This window comes from Corticium candelabrum, chromosome 15 (assembly GCF_963422355.1).
Source record: "Corticium candelabrum chromosome 15, ooCorCand1.1, whole genome shotgun sequence".
NCBI classification, from domain to species: Eukaryota; Metazoa; Porifera; class Homoscleromorpha; order Homosclerophorida; family Plakinidae; genus Corticium; species Corticium candelabrum.
This window is the reverse complement of record NC_085099.1, coordinates 2214421-2240711: the sequence shown is the minus strand read 5'-3', so window position 1 is coordinate 2240711 and position 26291 is coordinate 2214421. Positions and strand designations below refer to the sequence as shown.

General features: G+C 45.3%; 1 protein-coding gene across 5 annotated transcripts in view; it reads right to left on the bottom strand.

Moving 5' to 3' along the window:
* Nucleotides 1–12403: 12403 nt before the first annotated feature.
* Nucleotides 12404–26291, bottom strand: part of LOC134190744 (uncharacterized) — a 35475-nt gene continuing 21587 nt past the window's right edge. Inside the window, exons 20-25 of one of the 5 annotated variants that reach the window (XM_062659242.1) lie at nucleotides 25285–25359; nucleotides 24933–24978; nucleotides 21882–21937; nucleotides 20906–20980; nucleotides 20552–20597; nucleotides 12404–12913 (exon numbers count right to left, since the gene is read on the bottom strand). In XM_062659242.1, the coding sequence (XP_062515226.1) occupies nucleotides 12621–12913; nucleotides 20552–20597; nucleotides 20906–20980; nucleotides 21882–21937; nucleotides 24933–24978; nucleotides 25285–25359 (591 nt within the window). In that variant the 3' untranslated portion in view covers nucleotides 12404–12620. The remainder of the gene's footprint in view (nucleotides 12914–20551; nucleotides 20598–20905; nucleotides 20981–21881; nucleotides 21938–24932; nucleotides 24979–25284; nucleotides 25360–26291) is intronic. The other 4 variants (XM_062659243.1, XM_062659245.1, XM_062659246.1 and 1 more) reach the window with 4 other exon arrangements.

Below are 26291 nucleotides of genomic sequence, written 5' to 3'. Positions count from 1 at the left end.
ACTCAGGAAACTAGCCTCGTACCAGACCCTCTCGCGCGTCGTGCCCGGTTCCCGTATAACACGAAAACGCTGGAGAGGGTCTGGGTTCATACCGCCTACCGTTTATGCTGTTAGATGATCATCTTAGCTCGTATGTCACAAAGCCTCGGGCTACTAACACGATTAGTGTAAGTGCTATTCTCATGTGTCACACAGAAAGTCTCTTGGACGTGGACGCGTTTCTCCTGCGATCGCCAATATATCTAGCTCTTACGTTGAACAACCTGCAGGATGTTTTCAGAAGACGTACAAGACACGGTAAGCTGGGAGGTGGGAACCCTTTGGGTAGGCTGTTACGTAATGGTAGAATCTTTTTATTAGTACCAGAGTGGTAGGTCTCAGACATAGCATAGGGTACTTGATCCGCACAGCTGTGCGCAGACTCTTCACAAAGCGCGGAATGGCTTCTGAAAGCGCGAATTTTGAACTCGGTCTGAAATCTGTTCTTTCCGACGTATTTGGACACCATAGTTTTCGTGAAGGTCAGCTTGAGGCCTCCAAGGCGATTCTTTCGAACAAGGATGTGTTTGTTCGACTGAAGACTTCGGGCGGCAAGTCTTTGTGCTACCTACTGCCTGCCCTTCTCTTGAACGGAGTGTGTGTGATCATTAGCCCGCTGATATCATTGATGCATGATCAGGTAGGTGTAGTTGCTTGAAGCAGCCAGTTTGCTTTAGTTATTAGCCTCCTGATGATTCAAGGTCGCCAAACTGGTAAGAAAGGGAGTGTCTGTCACACGAATTGAGTCCTTGTCAGACGAGAAACTGTTGAAAGACATTTCTTCCAGCAAGTACAAACTAAGTGAGTAGTATTGGACAATCTTTTGGTCAGGCAATGGTGGGTAACAGTGGTTTGTCTAGTTTATACGTCTCCAGAAGCGATCACATCAAGTTTTTGGCGAAACGCATTGTCTAGGCAATTGAAGACAGCAATCTCCTTCATTGCTATTGATGAAGTACATCTGATCGAAGAGTGGGGGTCTACATTTAGACCTTCTTACAAGGAACTAAGTTTTATTCGTTCTTGCCTGCCTACTGTCCCTATTATGGCTCTCTCAGCAACAGCTCCACTTTTCCTTATTACTTCTGTAACCCAACATCTGAATATGCCTGACTATGTTCTAGTATTTGGATCTCTAAATCGTCCAAACTTATATTTTTCTTTGGATTCATCCACCTCTATTTTGTCAGTCTTCCACTTGTTAGCTTCTATGTTGTCCTCTGTAAAGTATTCTAAAGATATTCCAAAAACTCTTATATTTTGCAGATCAAAGGATGTTTTGTATAAAGTGTATATTCATCTTGTGTACAGCTGCAGTAGTATAACCAGGGGTACAGTAGGACAATACCATGCCACAATGACACTTGAGGGGCGATCTCAACACTATGGAGAATTCAAGTGTGGCAAGCAGCGAGTCATGGTAGCTACTAGTGCGTTTGGCCTTGGCGTGGACATTGATGACATCAGTGAAGTTATTCTATTCGGTTTGCCAGACAGTGGATCTGAGCTTGTGCAGCTTGCTGGACGTGGAGGGAGAGATCCACTAAGGTTGTGCCTTGTTCTGTTTGTGGCACACTCTCAGGACCGTAGGCTGTCAGTGTGCAACAACGAAATTGTGACTCTTGCCTCAAATAAGGTCTGTTTGAGAAGAGTTCTTGTTTACAAGATTTTGCAGTCAGATGAGCCATTACCTGATAGTGATTTGTGCTGTTCCTTCTGCAATGCATCTGATGAGCGACCTCATATTTTTCAGCCAGAGGTGGATTGCACCTTACCACTTCCTCCTATTCCATGCAGATATGCACCGTTGAGATCACGTCGTGTTGTTGCTGGTCAGAGAGGTGCTTTGAGGAAAGCACTACTTGAACTTAGAAGGACGGCAGGTGGCACAAGATACAGAATGAGAGGACTAGATGGGGTCTTATCCATGTTAGTGATTGATAAACTAGTAAAAAAATGTAATAAGATTCGATCAGAAAATGATGTTAGGTCACTAGGAGTTGTAAGGGACTTCAGTTTAGCAGTTTTTAAGTTAACTGAGTTTCACATTCCTTGCACTATAGCCAATATTAGTAGTGATGGTACAAGGAGCACTTCAGCTTGTAGACATGTTTTAGGAGAGATTACAAATCACTAGTAACTCACTTTAGGCTATGTTTCTCAATACAAGTAGTTACGATATTATGTACATGTGTCTATTTCTGTCATAGCTGTATGTCATCAAGAAAATCAATTTCTTCATGGTCTTCAGTGGACTGATTGTCCTCAATTCTCAGGTCTGTCTTACTTAGGAACTTTGCAATCCATTGCTTGGATAAGGCAACTTCATATCCTTTTTTCTCTGGTGTTGTGAAATGTCTGTTAGATGGCAACTTTCTTTTGGGAATCCGACAAGTGACTTGACTGGCCAATAGATTGGATGTCATCATTTGGATGTCTTTTTCAGCACTTGTACTTGTATGCCTTGTACCTACATGAGGAGCATGAACTTCCTGATCGCATAACAGTGCAGCATCATGTAATAGCTGAGATGCTAAGCTTATTACTCTTAAATGATGGAGGGTGATACTGCCACCAGAAGATCGTAAAGCTGTTTTGATGACAAGATTGTGGTGTTCTACTGCCATGTCTATTGCTTTCCCATGACCAGGTATGCCCAGAGAATTAACAGCTCTGTTGTGAGTTACTATGTAAGCAAGCCTCTTGGAAAAGTCAGCCTTCAGATTGGCTAAGAGATTTGCTGCTTCATTGCTGTAGTTGCTTCTCTTTGTTGCGAGGAAGTACAGTAACCACATTCGCCAATGTTGGATAACTCTTGGGCCATCTTCGTACTTGATGGCTTCCCTCAAATCTTCATAAAGGAGGGCCATGCGCAGAAAAGAACGATGGAAATTATACAGGTTGTCTGCATCATGGTCATCTTCATCTGTTCCTATAACTAGCACGTCATTGGCGAATCTCTCTGCTGTTTCGTTTAGCCATGAGTTCATTATAATGGTTGCATCTTGTACAATTAAATCTGAGGTAGCAGATATATTGAGAAAGGTGATGAGGGATGCAGTCAGATGTGCTTCTAATGCATGTTTGAGGAACTCATCGGATTGTTGAAATTTTTTTGCAGCAGCGGTGACTCCACTTCGGTTGATCAGTTTGCTGAGATGAGCCAATGAGCCAGGAAAATCATGTGACTCCCAAAATATGAGGAAGATGACTTTTAGGCACTCCCATGCGAAGTGGAAATCACCAGGATTCTCTTTCGCCCATAGGAGGCGTGCTGAAGGAATATCTGCTACCCTTCTACGCCGAGCTGCACGAATTGCCCTGCAAGTCGCTTGGTCACCGACAACACATTGTTGAACAGTGTCATCTATCGCCAGCATTTTTTGAAATTCTTCAAGAATAGTAACATTATTGTCAGTGTAACTTTCATCTATGTCTATCACTGCAATAGGGTGGATAATAGATTTTGTTGTTGGGTGGTCATGGTTGTCATATTGATGTCTTACTTTAAGGTGATTGCAGCATTTGAACCTGTGTATGAGTACCTTCTGAACTCTTGTCTGAGCAGATTCGTGAAATGTTTTGTCGTCATCATCATTCGGTAGAATGTCTTCCACAGCTAAATCTCCTCGAGTGCATTGTGGTAATTCTGTTGTGTTGTAATCAGGTGGGGGAAGTCTGGCTACTTTGACAGCCAAACGGCTCGTGAAGTTCCATGCCTCTGTATGTCTGGCATGTCTCTCATGGGTGACACGTTTCTCAATATTTATGTTGTCATAGGCAACGATCCAGTCTCCATGTTGAAGCTCTCTGTTCTGCTCTATTGCCTTTGCAGCGTTTTCCACATACCTAAACGTTTGACTATATGACAAGCAGACACCCATATGGTTAAGAGTAGTAATGACTTGTTTACTAGTTGCCCTGGCAACCAACATCAAACTAACTAGAAGCTGAAAACCTTTGACCTTGTCACTTGCCTTCTTCGCTAGTAAGCAGACTGCTGCCAAGCTGTAGATATCTTTTGGTCCTGTAGTGGTGTCAGTTTGGCCTATCGAGGAAAGCAGTGATGTAATTTTGGGAGCGTGTGTAAGTAATTGGCTGTGTAGATTATGTAAACTAAAGTCTGCAGTCAGTGAAGATGCATCTGCTGCATCAACTGGACCTGTTGACATGATTCCTCCAGCTCTCTGTAGCGCATTCAGCTCTGCGTTAATTTCTGTATCTACTTGATGCCACTGGATAGATTGACTCTGAATAATTGATTGTTGCAGTTCAGCCTCCAAGTCTTGTCCGCGCTTCTTTTCACGTTTGAGCTCAGCTTCTAATTGTGTAATTCGTAGTAGATGGTCAGAGGTCGGTGATGTAATATCCTTTGATGACTCTTGTATGCAAGAACGTTTGGCTGGACTTTCCTCATGATCACTCTTTCTCCGGATACCGCAGTAAACGTATGAGCGGCAGCCGTGAACTCTGGCGCTTTTCCTCTCTACAGTTGATCCAAAGGCAAGGCGCACTAGCTTGCCAACATCCACAGAAGACAGCGTTGCCTTTCCGGCGGCCAACAAGCTACAGTTGACGCTGTTCATTACCACTTTCGTTGGAACTCTATCTGATGAGCTTCCCGACTCATATTGTTCTTGTAGCCTAGCACAGTCATAGAGCAGCGCTTAGTGCATGCATATACTCCAGGCTACTGGTGATCAAATCACATTGGACCTTAGAGCTTCAGGTAACGTGAATCGAACTCAGGAGATCGCTCTGTGAATGAATCGGTTTCCATGTCGCATAGACGAACGAAAAACAAACAATGAATGTATGCAATTCTGGGATATCACAGATAGCGTAATGCCTAATTTGCTTTGATAGAAAGGTGTATTGTTACAGCATAATGAACTAATAGTATGAAAGTATTGACGTTGGTGACGTGGGGTGACACTTAGATGACGTGGGGTGACACTAGGTGAAGAAAGTAGGCGGTATGAACCCAGACCCTCTCCAGCGTTTTCGTGTTATACGGGAACCGGGCACGACGCGCGAGAGGGTCTGGTACGAGGCTATCAGGAAACGGTGGGGCTGCTTGCACTAGCAATCTCCTGCAGCCGGGTCAAGTGCTCACAGGAGCGCCTACTTGTGAGGCTAACTGTGGTGTGAGCACCTGAAGTCTTAGCTGGACCTCATTGGCCGATGTCACGTTACAGCCGATGGTTGCTTACGTACGTCCCCAGTCAATGACCAGGTACTCAGAGAGGCAATTGTGTGTGAGTTTCTTGCCCAAGGAAACTACGCCATAGCTCACCATCATTGTGACTTGAACTTGCAACAATACAAGGTCTTGGATGTACACACTCTATTGGATGACTCTCTAACCAATTGAGCTGAACTAGCAACCTGAAAATATGACAAAATCAGATAGCACGTATTTCCAACCGATTTTGAGATACGTGTAAATCTCTCTAACATTCCGTAGAACCTAATTCTACTTGAAGTGACTGACAAGTTGATTGTATGATTTGGTTAAAACCTGGTGCAAGACAACATTCATTGCACTTGCTCAGAAGTGGCTTCCCATACATTTGCATACATACCAATTAAAGTAGTTTCCTCTGCAAACCTAATAAAAAACACAACGATCATGCAAAATGACTTCCTACTATGAATAGTCAATCCACTATTTGTAAATTGCTAACAAGATATTGGGATTGTGGACATCACCTGCTAGATAAGAGCAAATAAAATGCAACATGTTGTAAATGCTTTCACCTGTGTAACTCCTGAGATAATGAGAACATGATTCTGCGTATCACGGCTGAACCCCTATGATTGCTAGCGGAGGTACCTGAAACACCCCATCACACTCACTCTGACATCACGTTTCCAAAGCATTCATTCAATATGAAAGTAGTGGTGAGTCGATCCTGCCAGTCCAACTGGTTTCAGAAATGGAAATGGCCTTCATTATTCAACTGGGGATGATGCAGTCCTCGTCCGTGTGTGTGTGTGTGTGTGTGTGTGTGTGTGTGTGTGTGTGTGTGTGTGTGTGTGTGTGTGTGTGTGTGTGTGTGTGTGTGTGTGTGTGTGTGGTAGCACCGAAGTCAAAGAAAATAGACTGGAGTCATAGAAAGGGAGGCTCGGCATTTGTGTCAAGGGGACACTACCTGGAAAGAGGCTACTGTTCTGTTCAAGAATCAAGAATCTGCACTGTACGTGCCATGAAGAGGCGATGCAACTTGCCCTATGACAGTGAGATGTTGCCAAAACAGATGGCAGATCAGAAGAGAGACAGTTGAGAGTGCTTACTGAAAGTTCTATCCAACATGCGGTTCGGAGCAAGACAAGGTTTATAAACCCACAATTAAATGCCCACAAACCTGGGCAATCTCTACATATAGGGTACCGTATAAGATGAAATATTGGCAGGAAATTTATTTTGGCGGATTGTTGGATTTTTCAGCAAGTGCCAATATAAAATCCGCCATCAATTTGACGTCATCACCCACGTGGCTGTATACGTCACGAGGATAAAGCCACAAGATGGTAATTCCTGCTTGCCATTTGTTGTGCCTATACCCTGTCTAGCAGGGAGATTAAACTTGAGGCCGTGAAGCTATCGATGAAACAGGAACAGTCATTCGAGTCACGTTCTTTGCGCTGACATAGCAATCTTCAAATACAAAGTTGGAGACCAGTAAGTTAGGGAAACGTGCTGGCCACGAATGCACCTGTTCAATCGCAACTCCTCCATGACTCAACCACTTGACTAGGTGGGTGGGAAATATCGTACATAATTCAATTATCAAACAACAATGTCCAACTGTCAAAATAAAATCCGCCAATATGCTTTTTCCATCAATTTCTTAGCACACCGCCAAAATAAATTACCGCCAATGTTTCACCTTATACGGCAAATGTTTCTTCGTGCAGATTGGTACTGAAATTTTATTCTATAATGAATGCACAGCTACATCAAACAGGGAGCAGATGGTAGTCTGCATTTGCTGAATTAATGACCAGCTTCAACCACAAGACGATACAATTGGCATATAACAAATAGATGATATTTCTGCCTTTACTATAGCTACATGTATATTGCACATCGTGAAAGAAGTTCTGCTTCGTCTGAACCTGTCACTATGGCGGTGTCAAGGCCAGTGCTATGATGACACAACCAACATGGCCAGTGTGAGAAACAGTGTTGCAAAAGTTTCCTCTGATAAAGGAAGAGCCTCGAGCTCTTTTTACCCACTCTTGTGGGCATGCTTTCAACATGGCAGCTGGGGACTCAATGAAACAGTGCAAGATGATGAAGGATGCATTGGACACCACCATGTAGAACTGAGATTTCTACTCTTGCATGTAAACTACTCTCCCAAATGAAATAGTACAGTCTGTATGCATGTACTCTTCAGAAGTTGAAGAAAAGTTACAGAAATATACCGCAGGGTACTTTTAAATGTACGGAAAGATACAGGTTTCAGGGTACTGAGCCCAACTACAGATAGACAGTGAAAGCAAATACTCTGAAGTCAGTCATTGATAACTATATATTGCGTTTTGAGACAAGTTTGAGATATTTTTAAAGATCAAGTGTCTGATCCTGCAATAAAGCGACGAATCATTGACGTTCAGTGCCATTTTCAGATGTACAAATACTTGTTTGGTGTGGTTCTAGGGGACCTAATTTTGCAACACAGTGATAACCTGAGAGAGCCAAATCTTACAGTCTCCAAAGTTGTCAACTTCTGAAAAACAGCAATACCGTAAAACCAGAAATTCGTGTGATGATTTAAAATTGTGCAAATTGTGCAACCAAAATGTCATTGCACAAATTGAATTTGCAATGTGCATAAACATGTGCATGCGTATTAGATCAGTCCATCTGTCTCTTGCCATTTTCCACTGTATGATCCCAGACTATTTTAATCACTCAACACCAATTAAAGACAAACGCATTTTTCTCCCCACACCTAGAAATAAAGTTGAACAGGCAGCAAACGTCTGTACGCTGAGACCTTCTTTCTTGTTTTAGTTGTTGTTATGGTGGTTATTGGTTGGTCAATATAAAACTGTTACCAGTCAACTTGAGTAAATATTCAAGCTGTATTGATATCGCACAAATAAAACTGCATAACATTTTTTAAGGTGCTCGTTTGGGCAAATTCGCACAACTTTAGTGTCGGACAAATTTCTGGTTTTACGATAGCTTCAATGATTTTGCAACATTGCAGTCACTACGAAATGACAGTTAGATATCAAAACTGACATTTTGATAACTTTTGGAAAAAATCTCAAGATTAGAAATGACCTGATGGTGTTACCCAGAAAATGAACAATGCCACATCATCTTGATGGGGGTGATGCTGAGCCTAAATATTGTGATTCTTGCAAGCTGTACTATCGCTTGCAATACTATGAAGCTCTAAACCTGATTGTCAATTCAATTCAAAACAGATTTGAGCAGCCAGGCTTTACTACGTATCGTAACTTGGAAGACCTTCTGATTAGATTCTGTCGAAGTGAAGAACTGTGAAGAATCTCTGATGTTTAATTACTACTTCATTCTACCAAGATGATCTACATAAGTCACATGCAACTCAAACTACACCATCAAAGTGCACAGAGCATGCCTATAAAGGACCCTAGTACAAACATCACAGTTTCTGATATCAAGAACTATACGTTCTGAAATTGACTTCACATGAAAGGAAGGGGTTTGTTAGTGGAAGTTGTACCAGTAGTACAGCTTATTTTAGTGATGCCATCAACCACCTGTATTAAAGTATTTAGGGAGTACTATGAAACAAGATAGGCTTAATCATTTGTAGCTAATTGGCGTCCACAAAAATTACACAGATGAGTTGTTAATGACATCTGTAGCAGATGAGTTCAGAACACAGATTGTCATTATTTGGATGCGTCTGAAGTAATATATGATGCCACTGTAAAACTGTAAGGACACAACTAATAAAAAACAGGCATTAACTGGCGTTAGGCCCGACCAATCTGAATCAGCTTCCACTGACTCTAGTTATACTTAAGCCCTGTTTACACGACGTTATGGGACCCGGGCCGAACCCGGGTTCATGTGTTTACACGACAATTATTTGGGCCGAGTTGGGCCCTGGGCCCACGGGCACGGCTCACTTCCAAATGCCGGGTCGGACCCGAGTTATGATAGTATGGGCTCTGCCCATCATTGACTAACGCGCGCATACAGTGAATCATGGCAGAAGATTGTGAACTCATCTCACGTGCTTTTCAAGTAATTTAGTTAATCGAAGGAAAGCTAGTATCCCACTAAGTGCCGTCACCTCTTCGTCAGTCCATAGTACGGTTTTAGTTCGTGTAAACACGGCTTTAGTAGTGCATAAACTGGCCACTGGCAAGTACAGTTCGTGCCATAATTATTGACACTCTTTCGGCGGGAGCGTGTCACACATGACACCAATTTTTTTAGTAGCTGCCTGCCAAACATTTCCTTGCTTTCAGAGTAGGATAGATCGATGACTTTCTACATTTGTCTGGTATTCAAGAACAATTAATGTCTAAAAGCCGCGCAAGAGTGAGACCAATGACAAAAGTTTACGTTATCAATATTTCGTACGACCTTCACTGTTTGCAATACATTGATTTAGACGGTATTGTAATATGTAAAATAGTTTTGGATATCAATTGCCTTAAGTTAATAAACTAAGGCCTGTCCACACCTGCAACTCGATCGCGATCGGATCGCGATCAATCCGATCCACATCGCGAGGTGGATTCGATCGCGATCCGATCGCGATCGGTTGAATCCAATTAGAAATAGTGGGCGTTACCTTCACGTACGCTACGCGTGTAGTCGGTTCACGAATTAGATGGACTCGTGCCTAAGGGTTGGACCTTAGCTAAACAGATTACCAAGAAAGCCGGATGTTATGTTTGTACAAGAAGCTATCTTAGACTGATTGCATTCTTGGCGTGTGTTGTCACCGGAAACGCAAACCAATAAATGCTGTATCAAAACAACTCTGAGAGCAGGAAGAGAGGTGCAACGCTCAAACCTACAGCTTTTCGGTATAACATAGAATTCCATTCTGTTGAGACACATGCAGGAAATCAATAAATGCTTACTTGTACACAAGTTTCTAATTGTTTGCGTCATTAGTATTTTGTTACACACCTTAATTTGATAAAGAGTTATCTCACTGGGGGTTGTCTCTAGATTGATCTGATTAAGCTTGTCTCCACCCGCTAACTCATTACAATTTCGGAAGTTGCTTATGCTGGTCTTTTGTTCATAGCAAGAAATAAATAATTATTATAATTGAATTAAGCTCTTCAAGAGCTGTCCATCGATATCAATTAGACCTCGGAAACCCATACTATAGTCCTGCTACGCGTTGAATTCCTCAGTCTATCTAATGCGTGAACAGACTTTTAGTGCACTTAGCATAACCAATTATTGCTAAGCCAATCAGAATTTACAACCGAGATTCAGGTTGTAGAAGCTGATTGGCTTAGAAGGGCTATTTCCGAAATCATTTTAGTATCGACTTGGTCCAGACTAGAGTTCGCGCGCTCTCTGGTCTGGAAGTTCGAGGCTAACACACACACACACACACACACACACACACACACACACACACACACACACACACACACACACACACACACACGCACGCACGCACGCACGCACACACACACACACACACACACACACACACACACACACACCAGTGTGGAAAATAACTAGCCTCGTCGCCAGACTCTCTCGCGCTAGGCTTGTTTTATATACGGGCACCGGACAAGACTAGCGCGCGAGAGTCTGGGAACGAGGCTAGAAAATAACGGTAGGACATAGGACAATGTCCCACCAAATGTGTTGTTTGTGCGACCAAATACTGCACCAATGTTGGGACGTGTTTGGACAGAAAATCCACCTGTAAGCATATATGATAGTCTAGACCTTGTGTCTCCTAGCAGGGGATGGCTTTTCAATAGTGTAACTGTTAATTTCATAAACTTAGGCGCCTCCTAGCATGCTTTAATTAATTAACCAGAGCCATTTCTCCCTTAGAAGTTGGTTAGCAAATATTACATGCAAAATGGCTGCAGTAGGGGTGGGACTATAGACATGTAACACCATGCAAGAATGTCCTAGCCAAAATAATTCCCTATTTTCCACACTGCACACACACACACACACACACACACACACACACACACACACACACACACACACACACACACACACACACACGACTTGACTTGACTACAGCTGCCAGTAGGGCACGCCGCCCCATATGGGGAGAGCTGAAAGACCGAGGTAGTTACTGTCTGCACTTATGTCTCTGTTTGTCCTTAAGCCACCTGAAACGTCTTCCACATGTGCAAGACAGAGGAAGTTGACTGCTGTCTATTTCTGAACAGCGTCTGACACGATGACAGTTATGCCGTTGGAATCCTGGCCTAGCTAAATTTGAAGCAGCGTCCACATTGACTACAATGGCAGCAACAGCATGTCCTATCAAGCACCGGTATCCGACTTGAGGTACAATCGGTGGAGGCAAGTGATGATGACCGGATCGATGATAGAGTCAATGACAATGACCTAGTCAAAGAGAAAGAAGAAGACACATTTAAACATTTACGTAGTGCTAGTCCCCACTCCTACTTCTCAGCCACTGATGAGACTTGGCACATTGCACTGCGCCTAGTTGTTCACACAGAGGCAGTTGGCACTCCACAATCCACTTGTGCTGTTTCATACCTGAATGACTCGATCCCAAAAGAGCGGCAACACACAGCACATGAAAATGATCGTTCAGTAGAGGTACATAACTTCAGCCTGACATGAAGCTCGCCATTCTGGACGTTGCTGTGCCAGGTGATACCAATTCTCTAGTTTTAACAACTTCAAGTCAGACTGGATCCTGTCTTTCCAACTGAGGCGGGGCCCCTGAACTGGTCTAGAATGTGACAGGCACCCAAATAAGTTTCTTTGGTAATCTGATTGCAGGCATTCGAGCAACATGTGCTAACCACTGAAGACGGCGACGAAGAACGTCAGACATCAGACTTACATCGCATCAGCTTCGTCGAAGATCAGTATTGGTAATATGTTGAAGCTCCTAGTCCAATCAAGTCACACACAGAATAGTCTGGAGACATTGGTAGTGAAGTTATCTATCCTAGTCTCATCGCGTCAGAGAAACGACCAGCATTCAGCTCCATACAAGAGCAAAGATATTACACAAGCACACACACACACACACACACACACACACACACACACACACACACACACACACACACACTGAGTAGCCATTGCATGGGACAATATTTAGTTGCAATGCCAAAGCTACAATAGCTCTGCCCATGATATCCCTAATATTAACATTTAAAATTTGGCATAAATATTACACTGCACATAATGTTTAGTGTGTTCAAGCTGTAATTTTAATAAAAACCCTAAAACACAAATAGATAAATGCTTGAATCATTACAAACAAGAAAGATATTCTTACTAACACATCACTCAACAATAAAGCATAAACCATATGATTAGTCATGCAGACAACAAAGTGACAAATTCAATTATTCTATTGTCCACCGTTCTGTGCTCTCAGTCTCTCGTGACGTTTAACCACCTCATCTCTTATTGCAGCAGCACAAATTGGCATGGAAATACGCTGACAAGCAGACAACATCATACGAATGAAATCGCATGTGCGAACAGCAAGTGCTTTTGTTAGCAGTATGGCACGTAATTTGCTACCAGGTACAGGAATGGATGAAGTGATTGAGTTGATTTCAGGCATTCGATATCCTAACTCAAGTCCAACATCACTCCACTGATCACAAGCCAAAGCAATGACAGCATGTATGACGTCTCCTGTAGCAAACAAGTATTGTCATAAGTGATAGAAATGTTCACTATACTTTGCAACTGCATAAACCTGGATGGTACTGCAAACATGCAAAGACTCACTGACAACATAAATCATTAACATCCATTTTTCAATAGACAAACACAATTACCGTATTTCTTCAAATAGTGGCCGCAGCCTCTATTATTAACAAGGTTACAAAACTGCAGCCTCTAAATAGGGTGGCCTCTATTATGATGTTTAACGAAGTTACACATAGTTGACTCTCCCTTGATAACGCGCGCGATGAGTCAACAGCCGCAGGAGTGCATGGTAGGCAAGTCTTGTTGTGTTCCCGCGTGTCATGCGCAGACGGTAGTGGCTGGAGGTTTCTTCCCGCGAGTCATGCGCAGTACAAGCATAGCACGTTTTGCAGATCCGCGTGTGGACGTTCTTCTTTCGGTCAAGATTCTAGAGCTTATAGCAAACAACAAGCAACGCAATGCCCCAGTGGACCAGGACACTGCCATCGTGCTAACCAAAGAACGCTTGCAGTCGATGCTGGAAGCGGCAGCAAAGTCAGTGGCAGCACAAGCGGTGGACGCGCTTACTACTCGAGTGGGTAGAACGGCCTCCCTTACTGGTTCTGCTTCAGCAGGTGAGAGCACTTTTTCCACTATGCTACCTTCTTACAAACGGTTTCCTTGCGTGCCGGCTGTACATTGAAGCGCGCACAGGCTGGAACACTTGCATGCTTCCGGCAATAGCGCAGCTAGGCAGTAGGTGATAACTTCAGTGGCCATCGTGCGAAAAGCTGGATTTACAGTATGGGAACGCTTGAGCGTCGCGTGCGTCCTGTTACGTTGTCTTGCGTGGGAGTGGCACGTATCGTGTCACACGCGTCGTACCATTCACAATACGATTTCAGCGCGCGGTAGATGTCGCTGCCTGATTATTGAACTGACCACTCGCGCTTCGATTTTCTACTAGCACAACTCTGCCGGAATCCCCAACTTGCTCAAAATCAATTTCTGCGCGTTCTCCCTTGCACGCAGGTCTTTGTACATCTTGCAGTTGATCATCCACAAGCAAGAACAGCTGCCTACACAATCTATAGACCGCTCAACTTCGAGTACAGCGTCGAAATCAATAATCATTGCTCACGAAAGCCACACGTGCATTTATAGTTGGCTGTGATTGGTCGAGATCAAGGTGCTACTTCCGACGCGACGTGAACAGCTTCCGGTTCGACGCTCAAGTAGAACTTGGTTCTATTTCGATGCGTCGCGTCGCGTCGACCATTTACAATTTGAATGTGTACTACGCGACGTGACGCGCCGCGACGCGACGCTCAAGCGTTTGCATATTGTAAATCCAGCTTAAGTACGCTGACCGGCGCAGGTATCACGCGACAAGTCTGCATGCTCGCCACGGGTGACGGTAATTTTGTCCGCGTCGAGCTTTCAGGGGCAGGCAGCGCGCTGTTCTAAAAAACTAATCGTGGTGCGACATTGTGGAAGATGTTGGCCTACTCCTCTCGGACACGCCTCACGTGTGTGGGCGCCATGAGTTTTTGTCAAGCGCGGGTGTTGTGCACGGACAGCTGCAAGGATATTGACGAGCATCGGGGCAGCGAGCCACCGCCAGTCGGCAGCAAAAAAAGAAGAAAATAAAACAGTGCGGCGGAGTGTGACCAGAGAGCAGGCCTGCGTCTTTCTCCTGGTCTACGCAGCAATGTAGCACAGCATCGGCGAGAGAGGAAGTCATGACGCAAAGCAAAGGTAAGTGGTTGGCATATTTGGTGGCGCGCGTCGTTGCGTATAGATGTCTCGTGTTATTACGTGACTGGTTGCTCGGGGCAACCATGACGCGGGAGTCGCAAGAAGCGGAGAACGAGGCCGAGGCAGCAAGCCACCTTGTTCATCGGAGTGGCAGCGAGCCATCTTTCCGAGGCAGCACGCCATCTCGTTGTTTCGAGCGACACTTACCGCACGGTACAGTTGTCTCGGACACACGCACACCGCTGCTGGCATACAGAATACGGGGGATAACGGAGTAGTCCTGTGTTAGGTCTGGGAGACATGCCCGATCCTAGCGCACTGGAGCACGTGGCACTGATGGATGCAGGGGTACGTACGGCAACAGATGCAGGAGCTCCACTCTCCTCCCCTATCCTGGATGTCTCAACGGGTCGTGGCGCGCTGAAGTCTGGCTGGCTGTCACTCGGTAAAGCTTTTCCACCCATCCCGGAAAAACTCGTCCGGCGCATTCAGTCGACGGACTACGTCGACCAGGCAGAGCTGTTGCCTGACAATATGGAGCTGCAGCGACTGGCAACCAAACACGGAGTCTAGGCATGGCAGTGGGCAACGGCAACCGCGGCGGGTCGCTAGCCTCATGACATGGGTGCAGTGCTTCGTGACGTACGCCGCCGTAGTAGCCGAGGCTCACCCTCATCGCATGCGCGACTTGATGGCCTACCTACGCATGATCGTGCGAGAGGCGCAGCGACACGGAGGCGTCGACTGGAGGAGCTACGACTTGCTCTTCCGGAAGATAGCGGCAGCCAACTCCGCCATACGGTGGGGGCAGCCATTACCGTCGCTATACGCCACATCGTTTCTGGCAGCGCGGGCATCAGCAGCGGCTTCGTGCAAGAACTGCGGCGAAGGTGACCACAAGTCAAGAGAGTGCGCACTGGCACCTGTCACAACGTCACTCCCCAAAAGCGCTGGTTTTGAGCAAAGCGCGCCTTACCACACACCTTGGCGGTCATCGGCGGTAGGTACAGGTTGTGCTGTTGGTTCCGGTTTTGCAAACAGCCCAACTTGCAAGAAGTCGAATTTCAGCCTAGGCGGCTGCAAGAGCTACCCGTGATGTTCGTACCGGCACGCGTGCTTGCGCTGCGGCCTCCGCAGCCATAAAGTAGGAGAGTGCCGAGACACGCCTGCGTCAGTGGTCGAGAAGGAATCGGCACAAGAGCGGACCGGGGCTTTCTGCTAGGCAGGAGTAGAGACAGGCTCTACACAGATGACGTAGAAAAGGAAAGGACCGATAGGCGGCTGTTGCGTTTGCTGTTGGATTTAGCGTTCATTTTCCTTTGTTTTCACTTAGACGTAAGGCATGTTTTCTTTGTTGTTATTGTTTAGATGACTGATGTATAGGTCATGTTTTTCGTTGTTGTTGTTGTTGTTGTTGTTGTTTCTGTCGGTGCTCGACTTTTAGTCGGTTATACTTGTTTTAAGGTTTTCGACCGGGCGTGTTACTGCTTGGTCTGCTTTCGCAATGATCCATTGTGTTAGTTAAGTCTGTTCCCATGGTCTTGTTGGCTGGATCGGTGGCGATCTGTTGGCGCGCGCAGTTACTAGCAACCATTGTTCAGTCATGGTCTGAAGTGGTGGGCACCACCCGTTGGCCACAGCACAGCGGCATGCATTAGCACAGTAAGGCGAGTAAGGAAGATACGAAATAACTAATGATTATAGGTAACGCTGAACTCTCTGACGAAGCACTAGCGGCATGCAACATCTGCGCGGGCAAGTACAGATACGTGGCGGACCTATTGACATTGAAGCGGCGGCGGCGGCATCGGTTACGGGCGAGGCAACACACTCCCCTCTCCCTCTCCTCCTCCCCTCCCCCTCCGCCCTCCGCCCCCTCCCCCTCCGCCCTCCGCCCCCTCCCCCTCTCCCCCTCTCTCTCTAGCAGTCGCAAGATGGGAAGTAGGTCTGAGGGCCCACCCGGACCGTGAGTTTGTGGCCTGGCTCCTGCGTGGGTTGAAGACGGTTTTCAAATTGGTTTCGACTACAAAGCACACATGCCGCGCAGCGAGAAAGAACATGAGGTCAGCCAGAGATCAGGCGGATGTTGTGACCAACTACTTGCAAGACGAAAGAGCGCAGCAGCGTGTAATTGATCCACCCTTCCGCGGAAGGACAGCTCACCTCAGTCCGTTCGGAGTGATTCCCAATCCGCGCCAACCAGGCAAATGGAGACTAATCTTGGACCTTTCTTCTCCTCGTGGTCACAGTGTCAACGACGGTATAGATCCACATCTCTGTTCGTTGTCGTACTCACGGGTCGACGATGCAGCCACGCGGATCTTAGCGTTGGGACGAGGAACGCTACTGGTAAAGGTGGACATCCAGAGCGCTTACCGGCTAATTCCAATACACCCGGACGACCGCCATCTGCTTGGTATGGGCTGGCGTGGGTCGGTGAGCCTAGATGCAGCCCTGCCATTCGGGCTTCTGTCGGCACCCAAGATTTTCTCAGCGGAGGCAGACGCACTTCTGTGGGTTATGTTCTGTACGGGCGTCTCGTCCGTCATACATTATCTGGACGATTTTCTCTTTTGCGGGGCAGCCGGTTCCGGGAAGTGCGCACAGACCTGTCATTTGCCCTTACCACGTGTCGGGATCTGGGTGTGCCCGTAGCAGAGCATAAGACTCAGGGCCCGAGTACAGTATTGACATTCTTGGGCATTTGAAATTGACATCGTGCACATGCAGCTTCGTCTGCCATCAGAGAAGCTGGCGCACTTGCAGGACGTACTGTTGAGTTGGTCGACTCGTCGGGGAGGGACCAAGAGGGAAATCTTGTCTCTGATCGGCAGTCTTCACCATGCTTGTGCAGTGGTCAAACCGGGACGAGCATTTCTTCGCCGTCCAATCGAGTTGTCTAAGGTTCCTAAGACGCTCCATCATTTTGTTCGCTTGAACAAGGAAGCGCGTTCAGACATATTGTGATGGTCAGCGTTTGCCAGTCGGTGGAACGGTATCGGCTTGTTGTCGGCCCTAGGCAAGGTGAGTCCCACGGTGTGCTTGGAGTCAGACGCCTCAGACGGCTGGGGCTGCGGCGTGCTTTGGCAGCGCCGGTGGCTTCAGTTGAAGTGGGGACCGGGTACAGAGCGTTTGGACATAGCGCCAAAAGAAAATATCCCTGTAGTCTTAGCGGCAGTCTGTTGGGGACGCAGCTGGTCAAGCAAGCACGTTCTGTTTAAGGTGGACAACAGCACGGTGGTGTCCGCACTGCACTCAGGATCCTGCTGGGATCAGCAGGTAATGCGTCTTATCCGGCTACTACATTTCGTGGCGGCCGAGCTCCAGTTTACGTTTACCGCCGAGCACATTCCGGGCACAGAGAACATAGTGGCAGACGCTATTTAACGCAATCTAATCTCTACGATGTTGGATGTGTGTCCGCAGCTGTCGATGGTGGCTTGCCAGGTGCCGGAGAGATGGATAGCGCTTCTAGAAGACACCACGGAAAACTGGACGTCCAGCTGAAGAACTAAGTTTCTCGATGGTTTGAAGCAAGCATCGCCACCAGCACGGCTAAAGCTTAAAGAAGCGGCCAACGCCGTTTCTTAAACTTCTGTCGAGCGTTGGGGGCTTCTCTGTATGCGGTATCCGAGGAGACGCGTTGTCGCTTTGTAGTTAACCTGGAAACGTGTCACCTGGCTTACAGCACCATCAAAGGGTATCTCTCTGCCGTACGCCATCTCCTAATTTGTCGGAGGTGCGGAGACGTTTTTGCACGTCCTCTTCCCCAGTTTGTCTACATGCTTCGCGGAGTGAGAAGAATTCGGGGTGAGCGGGCGGCACGCCCTCGGCTTCCAATAACGCCGGACATTCTTCGCGCACTGCTTCGCCATTGGTCCGCGTCAGGTATCACTTACGATGTGGTAATGCTGTGGGCGGCCTGTTGTCTCGGTTTCTTTGGTTTTCTGCGTGCTGGGGAGTTCACGGTCAACTCAAAGAAAAGTTTTGACCCGTCATGTCACCTGACTCCAGCGGACGTGTCAGTGGACTCAAGGAAAGCCCCCCAGATGGTCCGGGTGGCCATCAGGCAATCGAAGACAGATCCATTTAGACGAGGCGCCAAGATTTCCCTGGGAAAATCAGGTAATAAACTTTGTCCGGTCTCGGCGCTGTTGGTGTACTTAGCAAGAAGGGGATCGTCAAAGGGGCCTCTTATTTTCAGCGACGTCTCTCCCCTGTCACGCCAGCGTTTAGTGTCGTACCTTCGGGAGTCTCTGTCGGTCCTCGGTTTTAACTGCGAGTTGTACTCTGGCCAGCTTTCGCATTGGAGCGGCGACTACGGCTGCAGCTACAGGGCTGGAAGACTCAGTTATTCGGAATTTGGGTCGCTGGCGCAGCGATGCGTACCAACGGTACATAAGAAAAGACGCGAGGGAGCTGGCACAATTTTCTCGGACGTTGGCTACCGCAAACAACACAGCAATGCGCCGGTGACACGAGCGTCACTCTAGAGGCACGCAGGCGAGAACACTTGTTGCTTCTTGTTTGCTTGAATGTTCACATATATACGGATAGCGTGGACAAGAAGTAGTGTGTGTCGCCAAGCAGGTTGCGTGCAGCAGCGTAGCCGTTAGTTCACGCAAGTATTGTTGCATGTTACGCTAATAAGTGACTGGTTGAAAAAAACACAAAATGGAGTCGTTTACGCGGGCAAGCAACACAACGCGCACGGGCGGGCGCTCAAGTGCTTAGTGGCAGCTGAGACAAGGCTCCCTGAAAACTGCAAGGTGCATATTTATATGCATGCATACATACATACATACATACATACATACATACATACATACATACACACACACACACGGGAGAGAAGAGAGGAGAGCGAGAGAGAAGAGAGGGAGTGGGAGAGGGAAGGGAAGGGAGGAGGAGAGGAAAGGGAAGAGAGGGGGAGAGGAAGAGGAGGGAGAGAGGGAGGGGGGAGGAAGAGGAAGGAAGGAGAGACAGAGGGAGAGAGGGGAGGAAGAGAGGGAGAGGGAGGAAGGAGGGAGGGAGAGAAAGGAGGGAGGGGAGAGAGGGGGAGAAATAAAAGGGAGAGGAGGGAGGGAGGGGGAGGACGGAGGGAGAGAGAGGGAGGAAGGAGGGATGGAGGGTGGGAGGGAGGGGGAGGAAGGAGGGAGAAAGGAGGGAGGGAGGGGGAGGAAGAAGGAAGGAGGGAGCGAGGGGATGGAGGAAGGTAGGGAGGGGGAGGAGTGGGAAGGGGGAGGAGTGGGAAGGGGGAAGGAAGGGGAGGAATAGAGGGAGGGGAGGAAGGAAGGGAGGGAAAAAGGGGAGGGAGAGAAAGGGAGAGGATGGAGGGAGGGAGAAAGGAAGGGAGGGAGGGAGAAAGGAAGGGAGGGAGGGGGAGGGAGGAAAGGAGAGAGGGAGGGGAGGCAGAGGAAGGGAGGGGATGGAGGGAGGAAGAAAGGGAGGGAGGGAGGAAAGGAGAGAGGGAGGGAGGAAAGGAGAGAGGGAGGGAGGGAGGGGAGGGAAGGAGTGAGGGAGAGAGGAAGAAGAGGGAAAGCGAGAGAGGAAGGGGAAAAAGGGAGGAAGGGGAGTGAGGGAGGAAGGGAAAGGAGAGGGAGGGAGGGAGAGAGAAAGGGGAAGGGGAGAAAGGGAGGGAGAGAGGAAGGGGAAGGGGAGAAAGGGAGGGAGAGAGGAAGGGGAAGGGGAGGAAAGGAGAGAGGGAGGGGAGGAGGGGAGGAGGGAGGGGAGGAGGGGAGGAGGGAGGGGAGGAGGGGAGGAGGGAGGGGAGGAGGGGAGGAGGGAGGGGAGGAGGGGAGGGAGGGAACATAGAATAGTAAAGATGCATTTCAAATGGCTCATAAACGCAAACATGCAGATATATATGTTTACATTTCTCACCTGGTGACTGTGACAACAACCAACTTTCATCATGATCTGCACCAACCTGCAAGAAAACAAAGTGTTGGTTGCTACAAGCACAATTGTTTTGCTCCATTGCAATTAATAATACATGTAAACCAAACTGTCACGTGACATGTGTACTGTTTGCCAATCGCATGTAAATTGAATATAGGTAAATATATGTATTAACTAACACACAAACGACAAACTCAGACAGAAAAATAATTGTACTATTTCTAAACTCAAATCCACCACCTCAGTCACTAAATAAATAAAAAGAAAAACAATTGAAGGCACAAGTCATCCTACTGTTCATATATAATAAGAAACGTATACGCATGCTTGCCATACTGTATCGGCTCTTGCCATTCTGAGATAAGAAATTTCCTCCTCTTTCCGTTGACCTTCACTCTCCAGTTTTGTAGCCTATGCAACACAACACAACTTGTAAAACACACAACTACAGATATACCACATATTTCTGCCAAATATACATAGTCAAATACAGCTACCCATTTGTTATATAATTAGAGCCACATCCACTTGTATTTTCAACTCACAATGCCCAAACTACTACCTACAACTTTAGTTGTCTATTGTTGTTTTCAACAACCCTAGTGTACATTAAATGTATACAAAGCAAACTACATGCAATTTGTATATCACAACATACAGGTGTTGCATGCCTACTGCCTACTGCCAAATCACTTACACTTACGCTGTTACCTAAACAACCACAAGACCAGCAATTTCCTGTAATCCTTGAATACCATGCTTGAGTATTAGCAATATTGTGTATTGTATTTAGGCACTCAGCTCCTGACCAACAGTCACAACAGAAGGGGCTTGCCCAAGTGAATATCTGTCACAAAGACTTATTTTCTTTTATTAAGCAGACAGCAGATGAGTAGAGTGGCAGTGTATGCATAGCAGCAGCATGACTATTCTGTTCTGCATGCTGAATGGATTGCTTAATTAACAACACCTGCTTGCTTGTCTGGCTTGATACTCACTTCTGTACTAGTAAGACCACTGAAACCTCTTCACTCCAAGTTCAAGACCCACTTTCAAAGTCTGAGTGTGGATTCCTCTATTGCTTAAGGCCTATTATATCTGTTTCTTCAACAATCAAATGGATCTGATCAACTAAACTGTTGTTTTAAGTAGTTAACTGACTGTTAAAGAACAACACAGTCCAAATAAAATCCACAAACACTGTTCATGACCTAAAATGATGAGGCTCACTCAACAAAAACATTTGTAATTCTCACAAAATATTAATCTATTAGTACAAGTAGCAACCCTGCATCTAGACACAACAAATTACCATTACTTTCTGTTCATATTGCTGTCTTACAGCAGACACATGAAGATGAGATGTCACTGTAAATAGTACATCACAGAGTTACTCAAAATATCTACCAACACAATGCTGTTGTACAGACACATACACAACAGTAAAATATTATTAACTCATTAACTGATTCAATTGACAAATGGACAGACACACAGACACAAAACACACAATAAAACAAGCAGAGACATCACCTCAACCTAAATGTTGAGAGGAAAAGAAGTGAGAAGATGAAAGCAGCACATCACTACAATAGTTTGACAGGCAAGATAACAAGCAAATCATTCAACATCAATCTAACCTCACACCAAAATCATCACATTAAATCAAAAGAAGAAAAACCAAAAAACACAAATAAAGAAGGTAACACATCACTTGATCAACAATAAACCATACGATCAGCCAAGTACACAACAAAGTGACAAAGTCAATTATTCTATTGTCCACCTTTCTGTGCTCTCAGTCTCTCTTGACGTCTAACCACCTCATCTCTTATTGCAGCAGCAAAAAATGGAATGGAAATACGCTGACAAGCAGACAAGATAATACCAACAACATTGTTGGTACCGACAGATTCAACTTTTGTTCTCAGTATTGCATTCAGTTTGCATGATGGTAAAGGAATTGACGATGTCACTGAATCAAGTTGAGACATTTCGTATCCCAACTCAAATCCAACAGCACTCCACTGATCACCAACCAGAGCAGCAACAGCACCCAATCAAATGAGTATTGTATTAGACAATACTGGTTCACTATACTTTTGAAACTGTTGGACTGTATTGCAAGCTCATGAAGACTCACATCTAACATGCATTTTAATACCTGACTAACACAGCAATGGAAAAAGAAAGAGAGAAAACTGTAGTAACAATATGACACAATGAGTCTAAACACACACATGATACAAACATACAGATATAAAAAAATAGAGAGATAAAGAAGTAAAATTTACAAAGTCACAATAACTCGCATAATGAATTGATTTAAGTAAGATAGATTTGTGCAGAAATGATCCACTGAATGTTGACAGGGGCAACCATACAACATGTTCACCAACCAGCATAAAACGCAGCATCCAAAAAACACGCACGCACACACACACACACAAATTAAATTAAATTAGAACAACTAGCAACCACAATGTGTCCAACATACAAACGGACCGATCACTCAACACAAATTCAAATGAAAAAACACCAACCAAAATGTAAACACAGAAACACCACCATGCACATACAGACAGACATATAAAGACAAACAATAATTTGCGAGCGAGTGGGTTTTCTCTAATGTGTGCCATACGGTATACTCTGAATGTCCATTGGTCTGTCCTTTTGTCCACGAGTCACCACCCCTATACCCTGGGGGAATTGTTTAGGAATTGATAAATTCAAATCATTCTTTGCTAGTTATGAAGAAGGTAAATATAAAACAGGTTACATCATGTGACGTCATCACTGAAGATTTCTATGAAAACTATGCTCACCTATGTGACTGCGTTGCACCAGCCATACACCCAGAAGACAGCAGTTACGAATTGATCATTTTGAATAATTGTGTTTTCCTCAATGGGTTTAAAAATTGACACTTTACGTTACGTGACGTCATTCTGTGATTATTATGATAGTATGAGTGTTAGAGAATGTCACTCGAAACGATGAATTCTGGTGCTACTCTGGTGCGAGTCATGAGGAAGCTTTTTCAGGGACTGGATGCAGTTGACTCATACGTGGAAGATACCATCGTTCACACACCTACAGGGCAGGAACGTTTGGTTGCTCTTCAAGAAACATTAACTTAAACTGGATTGCGAAGGCAGGGTTGACAGTCCGACCATCAAAGTGTCTATAATTGGGCAGAGTCTTGGGATTTTATTGGTCACCACATCGGGAATTCATCAAACCCAATGAATTAGGAATACATACGCAAGGTACGTGATGCACTGGTACCACGACCAACAACCAAGAGGGAACTCCAATCCTTCGTATAGGATTAGCAAGATTCTACTGCAACTTTGTTCCTAATTTCAGTGCTAGATAGCCGTCCCTTTACAAAGAATGGTTAGCCAAACCGAATTGAGTGGAGAGAGGTGCAAGAGGCAGCCTACAAAATATTGGAAAACGCAGTCACCAGCAAACGGGTTTACACAGTATTACGTCTACTGGACAATGATAAACCTTAGACACTATGAGTTGAATGCATCTCAAGTTGGTATTGGGGCTGACAATGCCTGTTCTGCTTCAAAAACATGATAGCAGCTTGTTTCTGGTTGGGTATGGAAGCAAAAAAGCTGACGTCCGTTGAGAGAAGGTACTCCACAATCGAAAGGGAATGCCTTGCCATGATATAGGCGATCAAGAAGTTTCAACCTAAAGTTAGCCTTGAACATCCAGTCTCTTTGACTGGGGTAACTCACTGTAAGTAGGCTGGTTGTGTATAGAGTTGAGTTAATGATTTCTAGGTGTTTGGGAAGTAACATAAAAAGGCTGCGTGCTGTCGTCGACCCAAATTGTAATCTTGAACGTCGCAGCGTAGTGTGGGACGCATTTACTGTATCGGCTAAAACCACTCTGAGACACGAAATTTCCTTCTCTTTCTGTTTAACCACCTCATCTCTTATTGCAGATGCACAAACTGGCATGGAATACTCTGGCAAGCAGACAAGATGATACCAACAACATTGCTGGTACCCTACAGATTCGGCTTTTGTTCTCAGTATGGCATGTAGCTTACTGAAAGGTTCAGCAATGGACGATATGATTGCAATGAGGTGAGAAATTTCGTATTCTAACTCGAGTCAAACATCATTCCACTGATCATAGGCCAGAGCACTGACAGCATGCATGACATCTGCTGAATCAAATGAGAATATTAGGCAATACTGGTTCACTATATTATGAAACTGCTGGACAGTATCATAAACTGATGAAGACTCATTGATAACATAGAATATTAAACATGCATTTCAAATGGCTCATAAATGCAAACATGCAGATATTTAAATACGTTTACATTTCTCACCTGGTGGCTGTGACAACAACCAAGTTTCATCATGATCTGCAGCCACCTGTAAGAAAACAAAGTGTTGGTTGCTACAAGCACAATTGTTCTGCTCCATTGCAATTAATAATACATGTAAACCAAACTGTCACGTGACTTGTGTACTGTTTGCCAATCGCATGTAAATTGAATATAGGTAAATATATGTATTAACTAACACACAAACGACAAACTCAGACAGACAAATAATTGTACTATTTCTAAACTCAAATCCACCACCTCAGTCACTAAATAAATAAAAAGAAAAACGATTGAAGGCACAAGTCATCCTACTGCTCATATACTAAGTAACGTATCCGCATGCTTGCCATACTATATTGGCTCTTGCCATTCTGAGATAAGAAATTTCCTCCTCTTTCCGTTGACCTTCACTCTCCAGTTTTGTAGCCTATGCAACACAACACAACTTGTAAAACACACAACTACAGACATACCACATATTTCTGCCAAATATACATAGTCAAATACAACTACCCATTTGTTATATAATTAGAGCCACATCCACTTGTATTTTCAACTCACAATGCCCAAATTACTACCTACAACTTTAGTTGTCTATTGTTGTTTTCAACAATCCTAGTGTACATTAAATGTATACAAAGCAAACTACATGCAATTTGTATATCACAACATACAGGTGTTGCATGCCTACTGCCTACTGCCAAATCACTTACACTTACACTGTTACTAAACAACCACAAGACAATAATTGTACTATTTCTAAACCCAAATCCACCACCTCAGTCACTAAATAAACAACAAGTAAAACGATTGAAGGCACAAGTCATCCTACTGTTCATACCCGTATTACCTCGCATAGTACGGCATGCCGTTATGGAACAAATTTTACCAGAGTGCCATTATACCTCGAGGTACAACGGCATGCCGTTGTAAATGAGGGAATTTTACCAGCGCCTCAAGTTGCACATCCAACAAAATCTAATATCTTTCTTCAGCGGTACTACTAACTCCTACTAAGCTCTGGAAACTTAGCTTGGCTACTGGTGAGTCTCCTCTTTTTCGAACAGACACATAACGGTCCTTCTTCATCTCTTCTAGCTGCTCTCTCTGTTTGATCCACGCTTGTAGACAACCTCTTGAAATTCCCAATTCTCTTGAAGCTCGTGCGACATTGCAGCCAAGCTGATCAAACTTGTCCACAGCCGCCAACTTGAATCCTACTGTGTAGGATTTCCTGCTTCTGGCTTTCGGCTGACTTGAGTCAAAGTCTTCGCCAACAGCAACATCATCAACATGGTCATTAGCATCATCCTCCACATTGACACGTGCCTCCTCCATTACCGCAATATTAATATCAAA